The 19,984-nt window shown below is 41.8% G+C and overlaps 2 protein-coding genes across 3 annotated transcripts; both read right to left on the reverse strand.

The window, feature by feature from the left end:
- Window positions 1-2,325: 2,325 nt before the first annotated feature.
- On the reverse strand, window positions 2,326-6,627 carry RBM43 (RNA binding motif protein 43). 2 transcript variants are annotated; one of them, XM_027793877.2, is made up of 4 exons: window positions 6,503-6,627; window positions 4,689-4,887; window positions 4,090-4,184; window positions 2,326-4,008 (listed from the first exon to the last, which is right to left on the reverse strand). In XM_027793877.2, exons 2-4 carry the CDS (start codon window positions 4,807-4,809, stop codon window positions 3,265-3,267), a joined length of 960 nt encoding a protein of 319 aa, XP_027649678.1. In that variant the 5' UTR covers window positions 4,810-4,887; window positions 6,503-6,627; the 3' UTR covers window positions 2,326-3,264. The 2 variants fall into 2 exon arrangements, with proteins under 2 accessions (XP_027649678.1, XP_027649677.1); XM_027793876.2 differs by lacking the exon at window positions 6,503-6,627 and having other exon boundaries at window positions 4,689-6,490.
- A 1,434-nt stretch (window positions 6,628-8,061) lies between these two features.
- NMI (N-myc and STAT interactor) lies at window positions 8,062-19,199 on the reverse strand. Its single transcript, XM_055812063.1, has 10 exons — window positions 19,026-19,199; window positions 17,842-17,892; window positions 16,221-16,289; window positions 15,777-15,935; window positions 14,199-14,306; window positions 12,422-12,584; window positions 11,359-11,465; window positions 11,051-11,243; window positions 10,291-10,397; window positions 8,062-9,325 (listed from the first exon to the last, which is right to left on the reverse strand). Exons 2-10 carry the CDS (start codon window positions 17,884-17,886, stop codon window positions 9,137-9,139), a joined length of 1,140 nt encoding a protein of 379 aa, XP_055668038.1. The 5' UTR covers window positions 17,887-17,892; window positions 19,026-19,199; the 3' UTR covers window positions 8,062-9,136.
- Between the last annotated feature and the right edge of the window lie 785 nt (window positions 19,200-19,984).

Below are 19,984 nucleotides of genomic sequence, written 5' to 3' on the forward strand. Positions count from 1 at the left end.
GGCACAGACAGTTTCGATGACAATAAAACCTGCAAGAAGGGGTTTTTTCCTAATGGAACAACCTCCTTCCTGCAGGAATTGAATGCATCTTTTACATTGCATATTAAATGCACAGGTACAATGGGGACTAAAGGAGGCTTTGTCCTCCTTTTGCTGCCCAGAGCAGCCCTTTGTGTCAGCGAAAGGTCTCCAGTCAATCATTCTTCCTCCATCCACCTCCTCCACCCCCTCCAGCCAACAAGGAGATTCCTTTTGCCTCTGAATTGTGTAATATTTTCCCTGCTAAGGGATGTCATATCGTCTCGCAAATCCTCAGGTTTCCAGGTGACAGGAAATGGCGTTTAGGCCACTGACTGTAGTGGGGCGCTGCCAGGAACTGCACTCAGGTTCTGTTGTTATTTGTGACCTTTTTTATTATTTTTTGGGCTTTGCCAATAGGCGTTGTCCCTGAAGTCAGAATTGGGCTTTGTATTTATACAACATGAATTGTTACATATCCCCTTCTGGTGAAGGGCAGCAAGCATCGGCACAGCAATAAGGACAAATATTCTGTTGAGGTCCCACAAGCAAATTATGCAAATTAGAAGTGCAAACCTGATGCTGAGAATGCTGAGTGAGAAACGGTGGTTTAGATCTAGGAGTAACATCTGATATGATTTCCCGGATATTATCCAATACACACAAATACTAAATGCCTTTCTCAAGTGGAGTTTAACAGATACAGCAGTGCTTTGCTTGCTGTAAAAATAACTGAGATTGAGAGCTGGCAAGTCTCTTACCAGACCTAATACTGTTTTGTTTTGTTGTATTTGAGTATTCATGGTAATGACAAAATAGTACTTTTTTGTTTGTTTGTTTTGCTAAACATCTATTGTTTTCCACCATATCTACATCATGAAGGAAGGAACAAATAGTGCTTCACTTACAATGTTATTCTGTTGAAATGCTGTTTATATTTTTACAGTAAACACCAGTCTGTCCTGGTGTATCACAGCTTTTTTTCCCACTACAGAAAGCAGGTTCCTCTCTACAGCTAAATCTTATTAGAGTAGCTCAGTCACAGGCCGTACATGCCACAGCCTCACTACTATTGCTAGTAAAGACCCTGTGTTGCCCTGTCCTTGCACAGCTACAAGGAACCATCGAAGGTGACAAAGGTGGGGTGTTTCTGGCTGATGCCGATGCAAATCTGACATGAAAAGGTAGCCCTGGAAAGCCTGGAGCATAACAATAGCTACTATGTACTAATCCACCCTGGACCCAGACCCCCATTTATTAGGCACTCCATAAACAAAACAACCATGGCAAAGCTCTTTTTGTCTAAAGAAATGACATCCTCAGTATGAGACCAGAGACAGCAGATGGGAGAGCGCTGGGGAAACAATGAGACAATGCTGGCTAGCGGGTGAGAAAGGCCCCGCGCTCAGCAGCCAGGCACTGCCAAGGCCACTGTGGCAAAGGGGTGTTTGAGGAGTGAATCTGAAGAGAGGCTGTCATGACTGAACCAGGATTCAACAATAAAATCTTATTCAAATGTGATGTTTTCAAGATTTTAAGTTATTGACTGAAAACCGTCCAGTAAAAATGGCCTGCTTGCCAGCCAGACCCGAATGACACCTGTACTGGTGCTGCAAGCTGTTCTGTTGTCAAACCTGACTCAAAAAGCAACACCCAGCCAGCAGTAACCAGTCAGGATTCAAACTAACATCAATGCCAGTTGCTTACCAGTCTAGCCCTAAACATTTATTGAAGTGAACAGGAAATAATACTGTTAGGAATCAGAAAACCCAGGCTTTTCAGAAAAGGGAAGACCAATCAAGACACTAGAAAAGCTCACTAATTTCATTAAAGGATTATCCTTTATACAGGATTTTCTCTTTTATAAGGTTGAAAAACTTTCCATCTTTGCTTAAGCTCTATGAGGAGCAGCTGAAACCACCAGCCCGGCACTAGAGAGCTGTCTGCGCTCCACAGGGTACGGAAGAGGGGCTCTTCCAGGGCCTGCCTCTGGGCATCCATCTTCCACCCCATCTCTGACCCCTTCGGTGAACCTATGGATTCCAGCAGAACTTGAAAGAGATTAAGCCTTTAAATACTGCTCCTCCCCTTCCAATTCAGCAAAGTACTTAAGCTCATCATCTTCCCACTTCAACTGCATATTTTAATACACAGCATTGGCACGGTTTTAACAACTTTATCTTTCATTGGCATAACTGCAATGGATAATCAGTCATGACAAGAAAATGCCTAAAGCCTTTCTCAGGAATTAATTTGGGCCTCCAACCAGAAGTCTGGGGGTTGGTTAATAGAACACGGACGCAATAGTTTGTATAACTAGTTTCTTTAATGACAAAAACTTAAAATTTTTTCAGCACATACAACAAAAAAGCTGGTCCACTGCATGTTTTGAGACAGTATTCTGAACACACTGTTATCACAAAACAGATGTTATTTTCTAAATCCATTTTCTAAAACACCTAAATTAGGATAGGTATTCGGACCCTGTAATGGATATAGAATCGGATTTGCATAATCAAAAAACTGATTCAAAAGTCTAAATACCCCAAGATTTCCACATGAAAACTTCCTGTCTAAATAACATGCTGTCAAGGGATGCTGCTGATGCTGTTACAGCTGGGGAAAAAAAAAAAGTTATTGCTCCTATGAAAACAAACTCACTTATTTTCTACTGTGAAGAAGTTCCAATGCCACCTTCTCAGGTCTTTATCAGGACATGACAAGCCTGCAAATTTAATAAGCATTTAATCCCTTCAGGTGCCAAAGGCTGATCTTCTTTGTGCATCTCAATGATGAGAACTTCCTTCTGCAGATAAAGGCAACAGAAAAAGGACACCATTCCTGTTTTCAGTGGTCATCTCTTTGCACAAAGAAACATAAGTCAGCCTCCATGCAGCATTTCCTATCAGGTTGGCTCACCCAGCTTTGTCAGTCTGAGTTCTTATGCTAATTGAGAACTCTTAAAAAAATTCTGTTGTCATATGCTCCCTGACAACAAGACAGAATGAGTGTGCATGTGCCCAGAACGCAGTTAATGAAAGGAAAAAAGGTGGCTGTATCTGGGCAGAAAAAGCCTAACTTCTTTCGTCTCGAAGCTCAGGAGAGATAGAGATCTTATGTGCAAACTTACCCAGCCTGTGAGTGGGAGAAACACAGGAGATCTGCAGTGACATGGAGGTGCACAGGTTGCACCAGGACAGTCCGTGTGAGAAGCACAATGTGTAATCAACATCAATACTTAAGTTTCTACCTGGTTTGAAACAGGCTCTGAATCTTCTTGCTCACTTCCTTTGTAAATGCAAAAATCTCAGCAGCATTTCCTATAACATCAATGTGAGTATCATAAGGAATGACCAAAACATAAGGGTAATGGGGTTTTAGACTTTCACATGCCCATTTACATCTCTGCTTTTCATTTCTGGTGTGCTCCTCAAAGTAGATCCTTTCTTTACGTAAAAAGTTATGGAGTTTTATAAACTTATTTTCAATTTTCTCTTTGACTTTTAATACCTGTCTCACATCAGACCTACTTCCAGCATTCTCAATATATACTGTAGTTATATCACCATCAGTGATGTCAGAAATTACAACATCATCATTTACTAGGAATGTCCTGGGGAAACAGTACTTCATGTAGTGAAATATATCTGTGTCAAGAACAACCATTTGTTTTTCCCCCTCCGCATCACAAACGAAATTACTCATCTCCATGGTAAGTCTGTGTTGCTGTAGCCTCCTCCCTCGTCTCTGACAGGACTGACTTTCTTCTCTTTTGTTCTTCTCTGAAAGGGATTTTGCTTTTAGTAAGAGAAAGTCTCTGAGCAATTTGATTGCTGGAAATGACCCTTGAACAGAAATATGCCCATTGGATTGCAAAGGACCAAAGTGCAAAGCTGTGCTCTTCTTTTTAATTTCTTGTATCAGATCTTCTAAAACAAATTGATCTTTGAAAACAGACATATTGAGGACAGATGTGACAGAGCTGAAGACCTAGAATTTTGAATTAGAGAAGTTATGTAATGGTTAACATAGCAATCAAAGTACAACTAGATAAATTAAAAATAAGCTTACATTTTCACAGTAACGGGTTACTTTCAGCGGATAGTATCTGGACAGTCTCTTGTCTTCTAGTCGATGTTCATCCTTCTTTAGAACACTCTCTACAACTAAAGAGAAAACCAGCTTCACTTGTTGAGCAGTAAAATAATGCGTCATTGCAAGTCTGATGGCAGAACACTTCATGGGTGTTTTTCTCTTGATGCTTTCCCTTGCAATTTCTCATACATACATGCAGACAATTCCATATGGTTGCTTAATATTTTATGTATTAGCCAAAACTGTTCAGAGACAGAAGCCTGTCATCTTAGAATGTTAATTGGCAGAGATTTATTCTCAAAAGCACAACTATAAAAGTCGTATCTGTTATGCATGGTATAAATTTATTCCTCAAAACAAACAACAATGCTTTGCATGAAGCCTGTGTAGACTCAAGACTTCAATGAACAAAAATAACATCCTAAAACTTTGACTAACACAGAGGTGTTAGCCTCCCAGTTCTACAGAACCCTAGTACCAGTAAACAATTTAAAATCATCTGGTTTAGGGTTAACATTCTAGGGCTAATTCTTTGGGGGACAGCTGTATTTACTACAGTACATTAATCTAAATACCTTCTTGATCTTCAAAAGTTACATATGCAACTCCTTTTTTCTTTGTTGGATACATAACTTCTTCCACATCTCCACCGTTATTCTTTGACATTTGGAAATGAATTATCAGTATGTCAGTCATGACATCATTGTGCAGAAGGCCATCTGGAACACCAGTGATGACAACCGTCCTTGCCGATTTAGCAGCTTGTCCCGTCGCCTGCACACAGAAACATGGCATGCTGTAAACACAAGGAGTACCAGTGACCTCCCTTAGAGGTTACCCAGATTCACCTCCATCGCTGAAGCGACTCCCCTTCCTTTTGCACAGACAACATACATGTTTAGTAGGTAATTAAGAAGACCGGTGAATCAGACTCCAGTGAACGCCAGACTCACTCAGGCACCTTTAATGACTGTGCAGTAAAAAACCCGGCCTGACTCTGAAGTGCAATTTACACCTCCTCTGTATCCTCTTTTCCTACACCAGTAAAATTAAGAACTTAATTTAACAGTTTCTCAAATGAAAGGTCCAGTGTCACGCTGAGAAGTTTGTTTCCTCTCATACTAATATCCTAAATTTGAAGAGAATGAAAATTTTAATTGCATGTACTGTTCAGTAAGGACTGTCTTTTCAGAGTGGAAGGGTGAGATTCAGACTGTCCTTACTTATTAAATTCATGAGAGCTGGGATCTAGGGGTTGTGCTCGATTCATCTCTCTCCACTTACTAAATGGATAACCTTGTTAAACTGAAAGAACATAATCCCAGTCATCTGAGACTCGCAGTGCGTAAAACAACTAACTACACACATGATTTTCATCAGAGCAAAACCTCCCAATGCTGCAAACCACAAAACCCATCCTAAATAGGATTTGCATCCATGTCCTGTTAAGAAAAGTATGTTTTCTTTCCATTCTTATTACACAGACATAAACAGTAATATTTCACTGGGAATATCACAGCAGAGTTACTGTAAAGGGTGGACCACCAAGTAAATTTTGTAACAGCCCATTGACTTTTTGGAAGAAAGTAAATAATTTAGTATGTCTGCGTGGCAGCGTTCATGGGAATGGTCAGTAACTTCAGTGGCTGTACTTGAGGTCAGTCGCTCCATCTAAATTCTTCAGACATCCCTTACAAAGTTTCTTTGGGACCTGGGCTGCATAATACATTAGGGCCAGCACAGCAGTTATAAAGTCTGCAGAATGCGCTGCTGGGGGCGAATGCTTCGTTGACGTGCATCAAAAGCCTCGTGGACCACCATAGCAGTGTTTCTGAAGGGAGTGAGGAGCCACATTCAATGAGACACTGCAACCAAGCAAGCTTTTAATTCATAAAGACATGAGGCCTTTATCACCCATCGAATTTAAAGAGCCAGGAGCTTTAATTGTATCGGGCAATTATTTTGGTGGTAACGTTCATGTGAAAGCAAGTTTCTGCACTAATGAGACAACATGAAGAGAATATAAACAGGGTGCTTCTGAGACTGACGGAGCTATACGCAGGATTTTCTCACACTTTGCGCAGCCCGCGCACGAGCAGGAGCACTCAACTGCCAGACAGCATCTCACACCTTGCCAGCTGGTATTTTGGAGCAACTCTCATGCCTACTACTGGGGTTAGAAAAAAAAAAAAAAAAGAAAGAAAACCACCCTGTGAACACACAGTTCGTTTGTGCTGAATCACTTGCGAGTCAAGGCTGCCTTCGGCGGCAAGGCGAGGAGCTGTGCTGGGCTGGGCACCGGTACCCGTCAGGGCACCCGTTCGGCGCTTTTTCGGTAAGATCGCTACACGGATGGCCGCCCACAAAGCGATCCGATATGGAGACTTACCCACAGGCCTCACCGGTCCTCACCGTTAGTAAGAAACGGAATTTTGAAGAGCCGTGCGAGGGAAAGCAGAGCTCTGGAGGGCGGGGGGCGCGGGCCGTGCGCCGAGGGCTGCCCTCTGCCGTGAGGGGCGCCGCGCCTCCCGCGCCCCCATCCCGCCGCCCCGCGCCCCTCGCTGGCCCTTACGCCCGCCGCTGTGCGGGGGCTGCCCCCGGGCCCGCCCGCAGCGGGAGGAAGGCTGGGCCCTCCCGCCGCCAGGGCCGCAGAGGGGCGGCCGGCGATCCCCTCACGGCCCGGCCCGGCCCCGCCGCGCAGACACTTGCCATAGCCGTCGCTCCGCTGCCGCCTCGGCCCTGTGCGGCGCCTCCGCCGCGGGCCCGGCCGACCCCGCTGAAACTGAAAGCGAAACGGCGGAGCCGGGGGAACACGACTGCTCCGCGCCGCCCCGCCGCGGGGGCTCGTCGGGAGGCGGGAAGCCCCCGGGAGCTGTCCCGCCCCTCCCCGCAGCGGAGGGCTGCCCGCCCGCTGGCCCCCGGGTTCGGCTCCCGGTGGGAGCTGCAGCCGTGGAAAGACCCGGTGTTGGTGCGGGTGCGGAGGGGCACGGCGCCTCGTCCAACCTCCATGGGCAGGGAAGGGCGGGCAAAGGGTACGAGCATGTACAGAAAGGGCACCCAGGCCCTGCCGCATGCTTTTCATCCCTCAGACTGTTCTCCAGCCTTCATATGGCACCACTGCTGCTCTTAACATCGAAACACCATCATCAGAGAGAAAACAGAGATATTTGCAAACACTGATTGCTTTACAACGTCTCTTAACATCTCACCTTGATTTTAAACCTATAGCTCAATTAAAAACCTATAGCTCAATTTGAAACCTATAGATTTAAAGCCTATTGATTTAAAACGTATAGGTTCTCACTACTCCCATGCACCGTGATACCCTAGGAAAACGTAAAACTTTTTTTCTAAGGATTTACTTCTCAACATTTGTTAGTGAGGTACAGATAAAATCCAAAGTGTTCATTACCTTCATCAGGTTTTTCCAGCCTTTATTTTTAAGGCATCTGATCTTACCAACATCAATCTTAAAGATCGTTCCATGCAAAAGTACACAAACTCCATAAATACTCCAGTACTACTTTTTTTTTTTAATTTATTCCATACTGGCAGGTAATCAATCCGTGCCTTTGCATGCACTAAACAGCAAGAGGTGCTACAGTCACACGTACCTCAGCCAGCAGCAAATCAAAAATCAACTGCAGTGCTAGCAGCCTTTTGGTTTCCCATATTCAACTGTATCTATTTGCCCACTAACAGTTTCCTAGAATAGTAATACCGGAGGTGTATTTGTCGTGCTCTTCTTGCACTGGTTTGGTGCACTGTCTTTTTCCTGCATACTAAGATGTCAAATACTATGAAAATAAGTTATTTTCAATGTTAGACCCATGCTGCTTTGAAATTAAGGTTAGGGTTGCCAAACCATTTCAGCCCCCAAGGGGAGCAAATAAAAAGGACGACAGCAGAAAAGGAAAAACATTCCTCCTTGGAAAAGAAATCCTCCTCTGACTTTGCACTTCCATTTTATTTCAAAGTTCTCTTGGAATGAGAACTGGAAGGATAAACTGGAAGCAAAAGGGGGACTTTACATGCTGAAAAATTAATTTGCCCTGAACTCAATACACCTTTTCCCAACTGATTCTTCTCCCCATACCCTCCCAGAGCCAGGAGCCTGCCCAGTCACACACACTGAAATAGATGCCTCAAACACAGCATTCGCCATCGGACTGTTTCCCCAGCACTGTTACAATTGCTTTAAACAATCATCTCAATTCTTAACTGTAATATTTTAAAGGAAATAAAATCATGAACAAAAGTGAGGAAAAATCTAATTGTAGAAACAAATATAAAAATCAAACAATTAACCACACTATTAACTTGACAGAAACTCAGCAGAATTCGCATCAGATCCTAAGAGAAGTAACAGTATTTTGTCAGCTAAAAGCAGTATTACTGCCATGGCATTTCTTAAAAGGTACAATTCCTTGAGTAAATCTGTGATGTTTTTGTACTCTCCCTTTTTCTATTCTAATTTTATCAATAATTTGATAAGGCGTATTTTATGAAACTACACAATAACTGCTTTCAGGTATGCAAGTTGTGGTGGCACACAGCAGGCTCAGCAGGACTGGAGTTCTGTCAGAGCTACCTTTTGCAGCTATGGCACTTTAAAACAGCAAGTCAGTGAAGAGGCTTTTGATTGGGATTACATATGGCTTTTGTAACCAAAACGCAAGAAGGAATAGATTTATCCGACTTGGGAGTACGCAACCTATCTAAACTTTGCAAGAAAGAAAACCCAGTAATTTGCAGAAAGCAATCCTGGATTAATAAGTTTCAAGTGTTGGCAAAGGCGTTTTCTATGGCTTTCATCAGGAACCTGTGGAACACAAAGCAGTGAGTTTTACTGAATTTCTATGCAAAGTCTGTGCTGTTACAATCAAAAAGACAGGTAGCTCCTCTTTTTCCAAGTATAAATTTCAGAATGTTAAAGCACAACGTCCATGTAAATTTCAATGCCTCTGATGAAGTGAAAACCCAGATCTTCATGAGTTCAGTCTACAATTTCCTACATGGCATTCTAAGTATCCTCCTCAAAACAAACCCATGTTACTCCTTTCGATACATACTTGATTTTATCTATTTCCCCACCACTATTACTAGGCTTCTGAAAATGAATTTCAATCATGTCCTGTACGCTTTCCTCATCCTCTTCCGTCTCTTGAATTCCTTTCAACAGAATGGTCTTCTTAGAAATCCCACAATAGACCTATTGAGGAAAGAAAACCAAATGTGTATTGCACATCTGCTCTTGCATGTACATCTAAAGGAACTGGCAGTTACTGGAAACAAAAGTACCCTTGATCAGATATGGCTAGGATTTTTTATTACGTTTTAAGACTTTGGACAGTGTGGTATATTTGTGTCACTGAAAACAGCAGCAGTTCTGAACCCTGTCATACACTACCGAGTTCAATTGGCAATGCACCGAGCCTCCTTAACTGCTGTGTCCTACACTTCTTAATGTGCAGAGACACTGAATTTTGGGATCTCTGATGACTCCAGACAGCATCGTTCCATAAAAGTCCATGCCAATACATGATATACACCTGCAGAGATGCTGCTGTGTCTCATAAACACACACACTCTAGTCAATGCTTTAATTATAAAGGCCTGATTATATATACAATATTGACTTGATTACAGTCTATTCATACAAAGTAGAAGACAATTTCAGTGAGAATACGATTAGCAAGCAGACTGGTTTTACAGGAAAATAAATTATTATTTGCGTTGAATGAGTGAATGAAAAAATGAATGAGCAAATGTTTCACAGAACAAGGGTCTCTGCTGAGAATATCAACAAGGCCTTTTGTTAGGGGTGAGTATGACAGTGCTTTGTGACTTGGAAAAACACTGTTGCATCTACTATTAACCTACTTCACAAACAATTCAGTATCTGCCTCCTGTCTAGCACAGACATTATGGTAAAGTAATGATATAATTTGATCAAGGAAAGACACGCACACCCTTTTAAAATAAATTACAGCTTTCACATTGCAAAACAAGATTATCAGCAGAGCAGCATGTTGCAGACTCACACTTGCTATTAAGTTTCACCAAGTGCATGTCACAAAAGCTTCTGCAGTCCTCAGAACCGAAAATTCTGCCCGTATGTCATATTTCCCACGGATCTTTTTTATTTAGGTGTTAGTCTGAACTAGATTCTTTTACCTGAAACTTTTCCAAGTGTACATCGGTGTTTGGGGAAACAGAAACCCTATAGCACCTTCCATTTACAAAGAAAGGATGTTTGGTACATCTCACAAAGCCATTAGTTGCTGTAACAGAGAATGAGAAAAAGAGGAGTAAGAGTAATATAATCAAAAATGTATCTTGTAAGTATATCAAAGAACAGACTCATCTTTCTTATATGGATTTAGAAATATGATAATATATGATAGCACACTTGTAGATTCTTCATATGCATTTTTAAAAAAGTTTATTTGGCATTTCCAAAAGAAAATTCCAAAATCATTAAATACCCACAAAAATTTCTGAAATAAATCTAAAGCAGCTGCTCTAAATGGATGTGGCTCCACTGATCTTCATAGAATTTCATACAGTTGGGCAATTTGAATGCCTGTCTAACTTCATTGTCATGAAACTAAAATCAAACACATTTTCCTAATTTTCTTTTTGCAATATAAATGTCTAGCAATGCAAAGAAAAAATAGATTTTTGACAAAGTTAAGAACAAAATAAAGGTCGTAAAGAGCATATTAGGTCTTGTCTAATCAAAAAGGAATATGATTAAATACTGCTTTACGTATAGATGTGTGGGTAAACCCACATCTTTTCCTTACGTGGTTAACTCTCCACAGGAAGAATTTGCTACATGTGGTGGTTAAGTTAACATAGAATGTAATATGGAATGGAACACAGAATGGACAGTAAGGCCTGTACATCTAGCTAAAAAAATTACATACTATACCTCCAGGTCTGAGGAACGTAATAACAGCTGTTCTAGACTGCTTGTCATAGTCGACATTTTCTATTTCCCCTCCTCCTCCCTGCTCAGATTTGTAGAAATTCAACTCGAGTTTGTCTCTCATCCAGTCTTCAGGAATGGATAGCTCAGGTACTTCTGAAACATTAATCTTCTTTCCAGAAACAGTGACATGGAGCTAAGAAATAAAATTTTTGTGCACTTTGTGACTGAAAACACCCAAAAACCTGAACCTAAAGCTTTTTAAATACTGCAAGTTCATATCTTTATAGTTTCATATTTCAATTGATTACCTCAAATTTGATTCCCATTTCAAGTGTAAAAGGCTTCACTCTCACATCTGTTATTTTGTTGTCCATGTTCACAGAATGCTTACCCATTTTTATTAGTCGCTGGGCAACTAAGGAAAATCACAAGTTTTCAGACATAAAAAGCCTTGTTTAATCATTATAAAACCAAAATTATTCCCCAGTCTCTTAAGTAAAATCTCCCTTTGCAACAATAAAGGAGAAACAAATAACAAGCAACCACATCCCACTATACATGTCTTCAGGCATGTCTATTTCCATAAAATTTCACTGGTTATAGGCAACAGGTAAAATATTACACTATGTTTAGGGTAGTACAGAATAGCAAAATCTTTATACTGTCAAAAGATGCTCTCATTGTATCAAATATTAATATTAGACATTTCATATTTCATTTAAAATATCCTTGGATCAAAGACACATCACTACCAGGTGCAGAAAATGCCCATTAGCAATGTTAGACTTTAGTTGAAAGAAATGTGTCTGACACGAGCTCTGTATCTGGAATATACTTGCGGAATGGAGTGACCCACCGAGCAGGCACAGCCAGACTGCCTGCAGGCTCCTTGTAGGCAGGCACCAGGCTGTCCAAAGAGCAAGCATCTCAGTGGGAAGCAGGCAACTTACAGACTGCACCATCCCGCTGTTGTCTCACATCTACCCATCATCTGATGTGTACACTTAACCAACATAACTGCTGTCAGTATAAGGTACTGCCCAGAGTAAAGAAAATAACCAAATTCTGCTGTCAAAACATTTTGAATCATTCTTGACAATACTCTGTGAGATAGAAACATTCCCAATTTCAAACACCAAGTATTGTTTGCATTAGTTGAGAGCAGAAATCTGGTAATCCAACAAAAACATGCAGAGTGCCTGCAAGAATTTTCTTCTACTGATGGGTATCATAATAGTGAAAGCTTCTCTGTGTATTCTTTCTTTGGCTGTTGTTGATTTTTTTTCCCCAAAGAAGTTTATATAAATCTTTTCACTTTGGCAATGAAATACATCAGACACATTAATTTTATACTTAAAATATGCATCATACCTTCTTCATCTTCAAAAGTAAGCAGTGCCTGGTTTTGATTCAGTCTGAATGGGATTTTTGTAGTTACACGAAAAACACAGTGAGTATTCATATCTTGATAATTATCCTTCATGTCTTCCATGTGAGTAAACTTCAGTTTCATTTCTGCTACCTTTTTTTTAATCTAGTATTTTAGAATGAAAAAAAAATAATTTCTGTAATATATTGCAGAACAGAAAAGTTAACGATAGTCTTTTCTTGAAGTGCTGCATATATATTTTTTTTTCAAAATTTAAGAGTCAAGCAGATTGAAGTCATGGCTGGTGAAACAGGTATTTCTAATGAACTGACTAGTTGTATTTGTCTATTTTTGTCAATGAGATGTGAATTGGGGTTTTTTTTTCCCCTTTAATTAACTTTGAACTTAAACGTGACCTTACACAGTAAATTTTCAGTTGAAGACCACAGGGATTTCCACCTACAGAAGTAAGGTACTTTTGGTAGCTAAGTCATCAGTCACTGTGTTGCCATTTATTTTTGCCTAATTGCATCACTACTCTACAGCAATGGGAAGTCTGCCAATAAACAGCTTTGTATGTTGCCATCTTAGTAAAACAGGTAAGAATATCCACATATTTTGTAACTAGGATAAATTAGAACTGTTCATTAAAATGTTGGTTAAGAAAGGCTGCTTTGACAGACTTGAGGGAGTTTTAGATAACTCTTTTTTCCCCTTTACATAATAACTTCAAAATAAAAACCTGTGTAGAAGAAAAATATCTTGGTTTGTCTCAAGATAAAATAACAAGAGTAATTAAAGCATTCCTGCCACTTATCTTCACAACTAGCATCTTATCTGTAAGCCTGCTTTCTTTCCATTTCCTCTTGTGCCAATGGTAAGAGAGACACTCTTCCTAAAGATAATTCAGACACTGGGTGTAGGTCCCGGTCTACACCCAATCTCCTTCTGCGATAGCCTTGCCCAGCCCAATGACTGCCTAGGAAATTTAGGAGGCCAGACTTAACTGACATCTCCTAAACCTAGAAATGTCATTTAGAAAGCTAAAACTAAACTGTAATATTGTTAACATTAAATAAAGTAACACTTCTATAAGAGTTTCAATCTCTGTATAAACAAAAAAAAAAATAAAAATCAGCTTTCATTTTACTGTAAAGTCCCCAAAATATCTGGTTTTGTTCCAATTCAAAATAAAAACAGGTTTTTAAAAGCTGAAATTTCCATAACAGAAGTTCTAATTCCTGAACACCTCAGAATTTGCAGCAGTTTCACCAAAAGACACTCTGGATCCTGAGTTTAAATCTATTTAGTATCACTGATATTTATCTGGTGGCAAATTGAGTTACTTCTGATTTGGAGTACCGCAAGAGAGACTATAATCAAGTCCAGCTCAATATAGGCTAAAATAAATGCTACATTTGCCATATGATGGACTTATTACCTTTCTGCCATCCTCTTGCCCAAGAAATATAAAATGTGATTACTTGACAACTACTAATGCTATGTGGGTTTTTTATTCCAGTGTCTTCCATTTAAAAGTTTTCTGCTTGTCTTCATTCCTCTCGTGTTTTAAGGATCTCATATGCTTGTATTCATTTCCATATTCTTACCTACCTCCCATTATCTTGCCAGGTAAAATCAGAAAATAAAACTTCAGATTATATTTCATATTGAAATCAGTAGAGGTTCAAATGCTGAAGACTGGTCCCAACAGTCTAGAATGGCAAAATGAAAATGTGCCCTTCCAAAAGACAAACTGCAAAATGTTTCAAACTTTACCTGACCATCCCGCAAAGGCACCAAACTACATTCTGCAAGGTCTTCTTTGAGCTTTTCAATTTCTTTCTTAAGCATCGCATTTTCTTGGTTTAGTAGACAGAGTTCTTCCTACAGCCCAGAGTATTAAAGGCAAAATTAAACACACAAAAGACAAAAATATATTTCAACAAAACCTCTAGACATTAAAAACAGTTTCAACGTTTAATTATTCTACATGACAGCCATGCATGATACACTTTTTGCATAGCTTTAACTATCTGCAAGGTAAATTCACTCACCCAGGAACAGTTTCAGTCAAAGTACATTACAGTAAGAGGGTTTTTGAAAAGAGGCATTAGTGTTTCCAAGCACATACAGTGTACCATAAATTGCACAGTGCTTTTCCATAGTTACATCAGTTCCTTACACATGCAAGGTCAGATCCTACGTCAACACACAAACATTTTATTTTTTGTACCATGTGTGATCTTAGTAAAAGTTTTTCCCTTTTCTGAAAAGTTTACCAGGTGAGGACAGTTCTGATACACTCGGCCTTTTTCCTTGCTGAAGGAGTATAAAGAAGGAAGAGTAACACCTCTTCTGCCTCCTATCTGCTACATACTTTTACCACACCAGTGAATCCTAAATGGGCACAAAGCCTATGTAACTAAAACCAGTATTTCCTGGTCAGGGAACACAACTGAATGAGAACAAAACACCACAGACTTAGTCAGCTCCAACCATCCACAATTAGCAGATGGCTCCTTTAAAGTCATCAACCATGTGAGACAAATGTTCCCATTTGGGAACATCACAAGACCAGTTCCCATCAGTAGGAGACAATGTAACCAAAAGCTAGATGATGATAACGATCTCTTCTGGATATAAAATCCAAACACTTAGGGTTGCAGAACCAAAGCCAGCTTTCAGAAAAATCTCACACCAACCTGAATGTACTTAACCTATTAATTATATGTAATAGCTGGCAATATTGAAGCCATAATTTCTCACTAGTGATTTACAGACCAAACCAAACTTTGCTGAAACCACCTCTTTGACAGCCTATGCAAACTTAGCCTGTTACTGTACCAACTGCATGTGGCACATTGAGGTAATGACCAGTCAGTTCTAGAACCAATTATTTCTAGAAAGAAGTGCCCTCTTCAAACAGGTTCTGGCTCTTGCCCAACTCATTTTCACTTAAATGTTAATCCCCTGGGTGCTGTAACATCTTGCAAGATGGGCTAGGAGTTGCCAAAGCACTGGAATGAAGCCATTCGATTTTATATGCATCACACAAAGCTGTAACTCATCTGTTAGTGGAGAATCTTGGAAGAGTGGTTTTGTCAGTCTTCACCCTCTGTACAAAACAGGTCTCAGTTTTGCCTTTGCTCTTCCAACATTGCCATAAGACTTATTTTCTTGCACTGGTTCTTAATCTGTCACTGAAAAACTATGTGTAGAACATGCTGGTCATACAGTCTGCAAACCTGTAAAGCTGTTTAAACTGAAAAGGCAGTATTACTCTTATTTTATCTAATCAACACCTCCTTCACAACTCCTCAAATGCTAACAGCTGTAAGTAAGGCTTCTCCATACCTCAAAAGTGTCCCTAGGCATAATAATGTCCTTATGCTGCTTCTCTTGAAGGTCCTTTATCTTTCTCAGCTCCTCCTCTGCTTTATCATACTCGTTATCAGCACTTAATTTACAGAAAAGAAGATGAGCTTTTTTTTTTTCAGCTTTTTCAACTCTTTCCTGGATAGTAAAAAGAAAAAAAAAAATTCTTCCATGGTAACATACAAAACCTTAAGTAAGCCCTTTATTTATTTTTAATATTTGGGTAAATATTTTTCTTAGACTTACAAGTATAGTTACTGTTGAGATCAACAGAAGCAGGTAGCATTGAAGAATAGAGAACAAGTTAGACAACGATGTTATATAATTGGGGGAGAGTTTATTTCATTTTAGAAGGACAGACTAAAGGCGTTCCAAGTATCTTTCAGCTAATTTTCACAATTCTATATGCTTTATAGAACTTGCCTTCCATTTCTTCAGTTCTTCTTTAAGTCTTTCCATCTCATCTTTTGATGGGTCAGGGGTTGTCACATTCTGGAGAAAAAAGAAGAGGTACACACTAGTTTTTCCCTCTATTAGGCAGTAACTAAGACACATAAAACAATTCAAATGAGTCTTCAAAACAAACAAACAAAAAAACCCTTTGCAGCTGGATGAAGAATTTTGCCATAGTAGTTTTCAATGTATGTCCATTAATGAAAGTCCTATGTATTTTGCCTGTGTGCCCATTTGCTGTTTTTCTCCAAACATGCAGGCAAGATTTGTGGTAAGTCAAACATTTTGAGAGATCAATTATATTTTGTAGTTCTATCTTCCTAGAACCTAGAACCTGCATGCCAGAGGATAGCACATATCACATAATTTTTAAAAATGCATTCAGGCACTTAGGTCAAATCATTGAACTATTTTAATGGCTGGACAGGACAAGAATGTAAGAAACGGATCCTGGTCAGTAATCATTATTTGCCTAACTCACAGGCTAATATTTTGATAAATAATGAAAACAAGTTGCCTCTATGTTCTTCCACAGGGAACTAAGCCCATCAAACCCACAGATGTTTATCTATATGCTTTCTCATCAGTTCCTCTAACAGAATGTATAGAGTATTCAGGCCAAACAGAAAAAAAATTTCAAAACTAGGCTCAGGGAAAGGTAACATCAAGCAGGAGGAAGCCGATAAAAGAAGCACTTCAGAATTTAAGTACTTCACTGCAGAAGCTCACAAGCATGGGAAAACTACAATTGGATAAAGCCCAAGAGGAGAGAAAATCTTCTCTGTTCTGTTTTGTTTCTATGGCTGCAATATTCTGCAGAAAAGAAAAAAAGAATCCAAAGAGACCTATTGAAACAATCCCTCCCTTTTATTTAAGATTACATAAAACTTGAATGTGAACCACGAAATTTAGGCATGGAAAAGGTCTAAATTAGATAATCTTGTCAATTCTCTTGGTAATGCTGGGTATTTCCTAAAAACAATAAAATATAAAATAATTTTTTCCACGACTTTGTCCAGTTTCAAACACCTATTAAGCAACAGCGAAATCCCCATCTGCGTATAACTTAAAACCAGAAAAAAATTCCTTCGCTCAAGGGACTGAGTGCAGGAAAGCAGAAGGATGCACGTGCTGCAGCTGGAAGCTGAGAAGAAAGAATCCTTGTTTTTTACTGAAAAATGGTCTAAGACAATAGTTTTCAACCTGAAAGCAGGAAAAAAAATAACATGGAGAATGCAAGAAAACCCAGGGAAAATCCCATCTAAACCACTTGCCGCACTGCAGGAACTGAGTCAAGGGAGGCACCAGGAAAAAGGAAATTCCCCTGAGAAACCTCCACCGAGACAGATGAGCAAGTGAGGTAGGACAGAAAAAGTCTAACAGAATCTGTAATGGACACTTTGGAATGGGCCTCTCCCTATGCAAACAGGAGGCAGGAATAAGGAATGTCCAAAGTACTACAGGACGGAAGAAAGTGAGACAAGAAGTTTCAGAAGCACTGCCCTAACAGTCCTTGCACAAACCTTCATTCAGAGATACTATTGTCAAATACAGATATTTTTTTCCAAGCAGTACATCAGGAAATACTTACAAAACCATTATCTTTTAAAGATAGTGGGGGACTTGTTAAATCCATTGAAACCTGAGGGAACAGGAAAGAAAAAAATCATAATATTGCATGTATTGGCACTTTTTTTCCAGCAGAATAGACTACCAGAAAGGTGCACCAGAAGCTGTGTTGCGCTAGAAGAATTTTTAAATGTAAATGTTGTCTCACTTTATAAGCAAAAGTGACATATATTGGATACCTGAAGCTTCCTTCCTTACTAGGCATAAAACCCAGAGACATATGTGAGGAATTCTGCATTGCACAACTTAAATTTTTCTGTTCCGAAACCTATGTACATACCTTTATGCTACTTTTGTACTGTTACACACATGCTTAGCATCCCATATGCCCTATGCTTCAGTGATTATAACCCTTAAACCTGCTTCACACCAATGAAAGCACTTCTTCTATACAGCAGATCATGTAAAATCTGGAATCTGTTGCCACATTTTGTGGAGGCAGATAAAAAGCGGTTTAGGCCCGTTCCCGGCCCGCTGATGCCAAGGCACCCAGGTGCCCAAGCAAATGGAGCCCACGGATGCCGGGGCAGCATGCCAGGGGTGAGGCACTCAGGCAATGCTGTCGCACAGCTGTCCAGCTGTGAGCAGCAGCCAGCCCTCGTCCTGACCCAGCGGGACATTTCTGTCGCTCTCACCTGGTAATTCTGGGCTTGTTTTTTTACCTGACATCACCAACCCCATCACATTCAACAACAAGGCTTAAAATTGAGGCCATCTTTGGTTTGAGGAGCCAGGAATCCCTTTCTGGTTTGCATTAAGTAACCAAAATGTCCTGACTTAGGTACCGATTCCTGATTTAGGTGAGTAAAGCTGGGTAACTGAGAAGCACCTTCACTTGCCGCCCCCCCCCCCGAGCGCCCGGCCGGCAGCCGAGGCCGGCCTCCGCCGCACCACCCCGCTGTCCCGGCGCTCCGGGAGGCCGCAGGCCGGGCTCAGGGCCGCGCTCAGAGCCGCAGCAGCCCCTCGCCTCCCGGGTTCGGGCGACAGCGCGGCCCCAGCCCGCTCTCCCGTGCGGGGAGGCCGCTCCCGCCCCGAGGCCGCGGGGAAGGCCGCACCAGCCCGGCGCCACCAGAGCCACCGCGCCGGCTGCCAGCGGGTGGGAGCGGCGGCCCCCCGGGCGCAGGCGGCCGGCCGGGGCTCACACACCTTACAGTAGCCGCGGGTCCCCGCACGGCGACACGTCCCTCGGCTCGCAGCCGGGCTCGCCGCAGCCCCTGCACTCCCTACCCGGCCACCTCCCCGCAGCTTTCGCTTTCGCTTTGCCGCTGGCGGAGGAGGGGCTGGCCGGCCCCCCACCCCTCCGCGCTGTCACACTGCCGGGCCCCGCGTCCCCTCGGGCGACGCCTCCCGCCTTCCTGGAAATCACGCGGAGGAGGGCGGCCGCCGTGCGCCACCGCCCGCTCAGCGGCGGGACCCGCCCGCGGCGACGCGCTCTGCCGCCCTCCCTCGTCCCGCCGGGGTGCTTCCCGCCACCCCGCGGCTGCGGACGCTGAGGCAGCCCTGGCGGACAGCCCGTGGGCAGCACCCGCAGGTGGCGTTCGACGGAAAATGGGGAAAATCCCAGAAAAGGTGGGGAGCGGCGGGGTGCTGGGAAAGGCTGCCCGGTGCCGGGCCTTCAGGGCGGGCAGGAAGGCTTCGAGGCGGCCATTGCCTCACTCCACTGCACCTCTTTTTCACCCATCTCTGAACTCAGCTGGAAGGTTCTGGTTTGGCCTCCAGGTTTTTCTGTGAGGTAAACTGATCAAGACTTGGCATCCTCAAGTGAATCCTGGCAAATTTGTTTCATTCATTTATTCATTTGTTTGTTTTAAGCCACATTCTCTGGAGTTACATGTTTCTATTACAAGGAAGAGGTCTTTCTTACCAGGCTGTGGCAAAAGGCATGCAGTGACAGAAAGGCCCTTTGGTGATGGAGGTGCCACGTTCAAAGAAATAATTTCTGGACAAACTCTGGAATACCATGTGGCAGGTGGTGGTGATGTGGCCCTTTCCCTGGGACAGCAGCAGCCCACCATCTCGGAGGGAGCCCACCATCATGGGGCAGGGGGTGAGGGCCCAGGGGCAGGCAGCCATCTTTTACCAAGCAGAGGGCTTCATCCACCTTC

The sequence above is a fragment of the Falco peregrinus genome, chromosome 8 (assembly GCF_023634155.1).
Source record: "Falco peregrinus isolate bFalPer1 chromosome 8, bFalPer1.pri, whole genome shotgun sequence".
Lineage (NCBI taxonomy): Eukaryota > Metazoa > Chordata > Aves > Falconiformes > Falconidae > Falco > Falco peregrinus.

Coding starts and splice junctions, on each gene's coding strand:
- RBM43 (XM_027793876.2), bottom strand. CDS start 4,908: ATGCCATGTTTCTGTGTGCAGGCGACGGGACAAGCTGCTAAATCGGCA. Junction 4,185..4,688: donor AACTTTTGAAGATCAAGAAG/GTATTTAGATTA, acceptor TTTTCTCTTTAG/TTGTAGAGAGTGTTCTAAAG. Junction 4,009..4,089: donor TAACCCGTTACTGTGAAAAT/GTAAGCTTATTT, acceptor TCAAAATTCTAG/GTCTTCAGCTCTGTCACATC.
- NMI (XM_055812063.1), bottom strand. CDS start 17,886: ATGGATTTAACAAGTCCCCCACTATCTTTAAAAGATAATGGTTTT. Junction 11,244..11,358: donor AAATGGGAATCAAATTTGAG/GTAATCAATTGA, acceptor TTTATTTCTTAG/CTCCATGTCACTGTTTCTGG. Junction 9,326..10,290: donor TACACTTGGAAAAGTTTCAG/GTAAAAGAATCT, acceptor TTTCCTCAATAG/GTCTATTGTGGGATTTCTAA.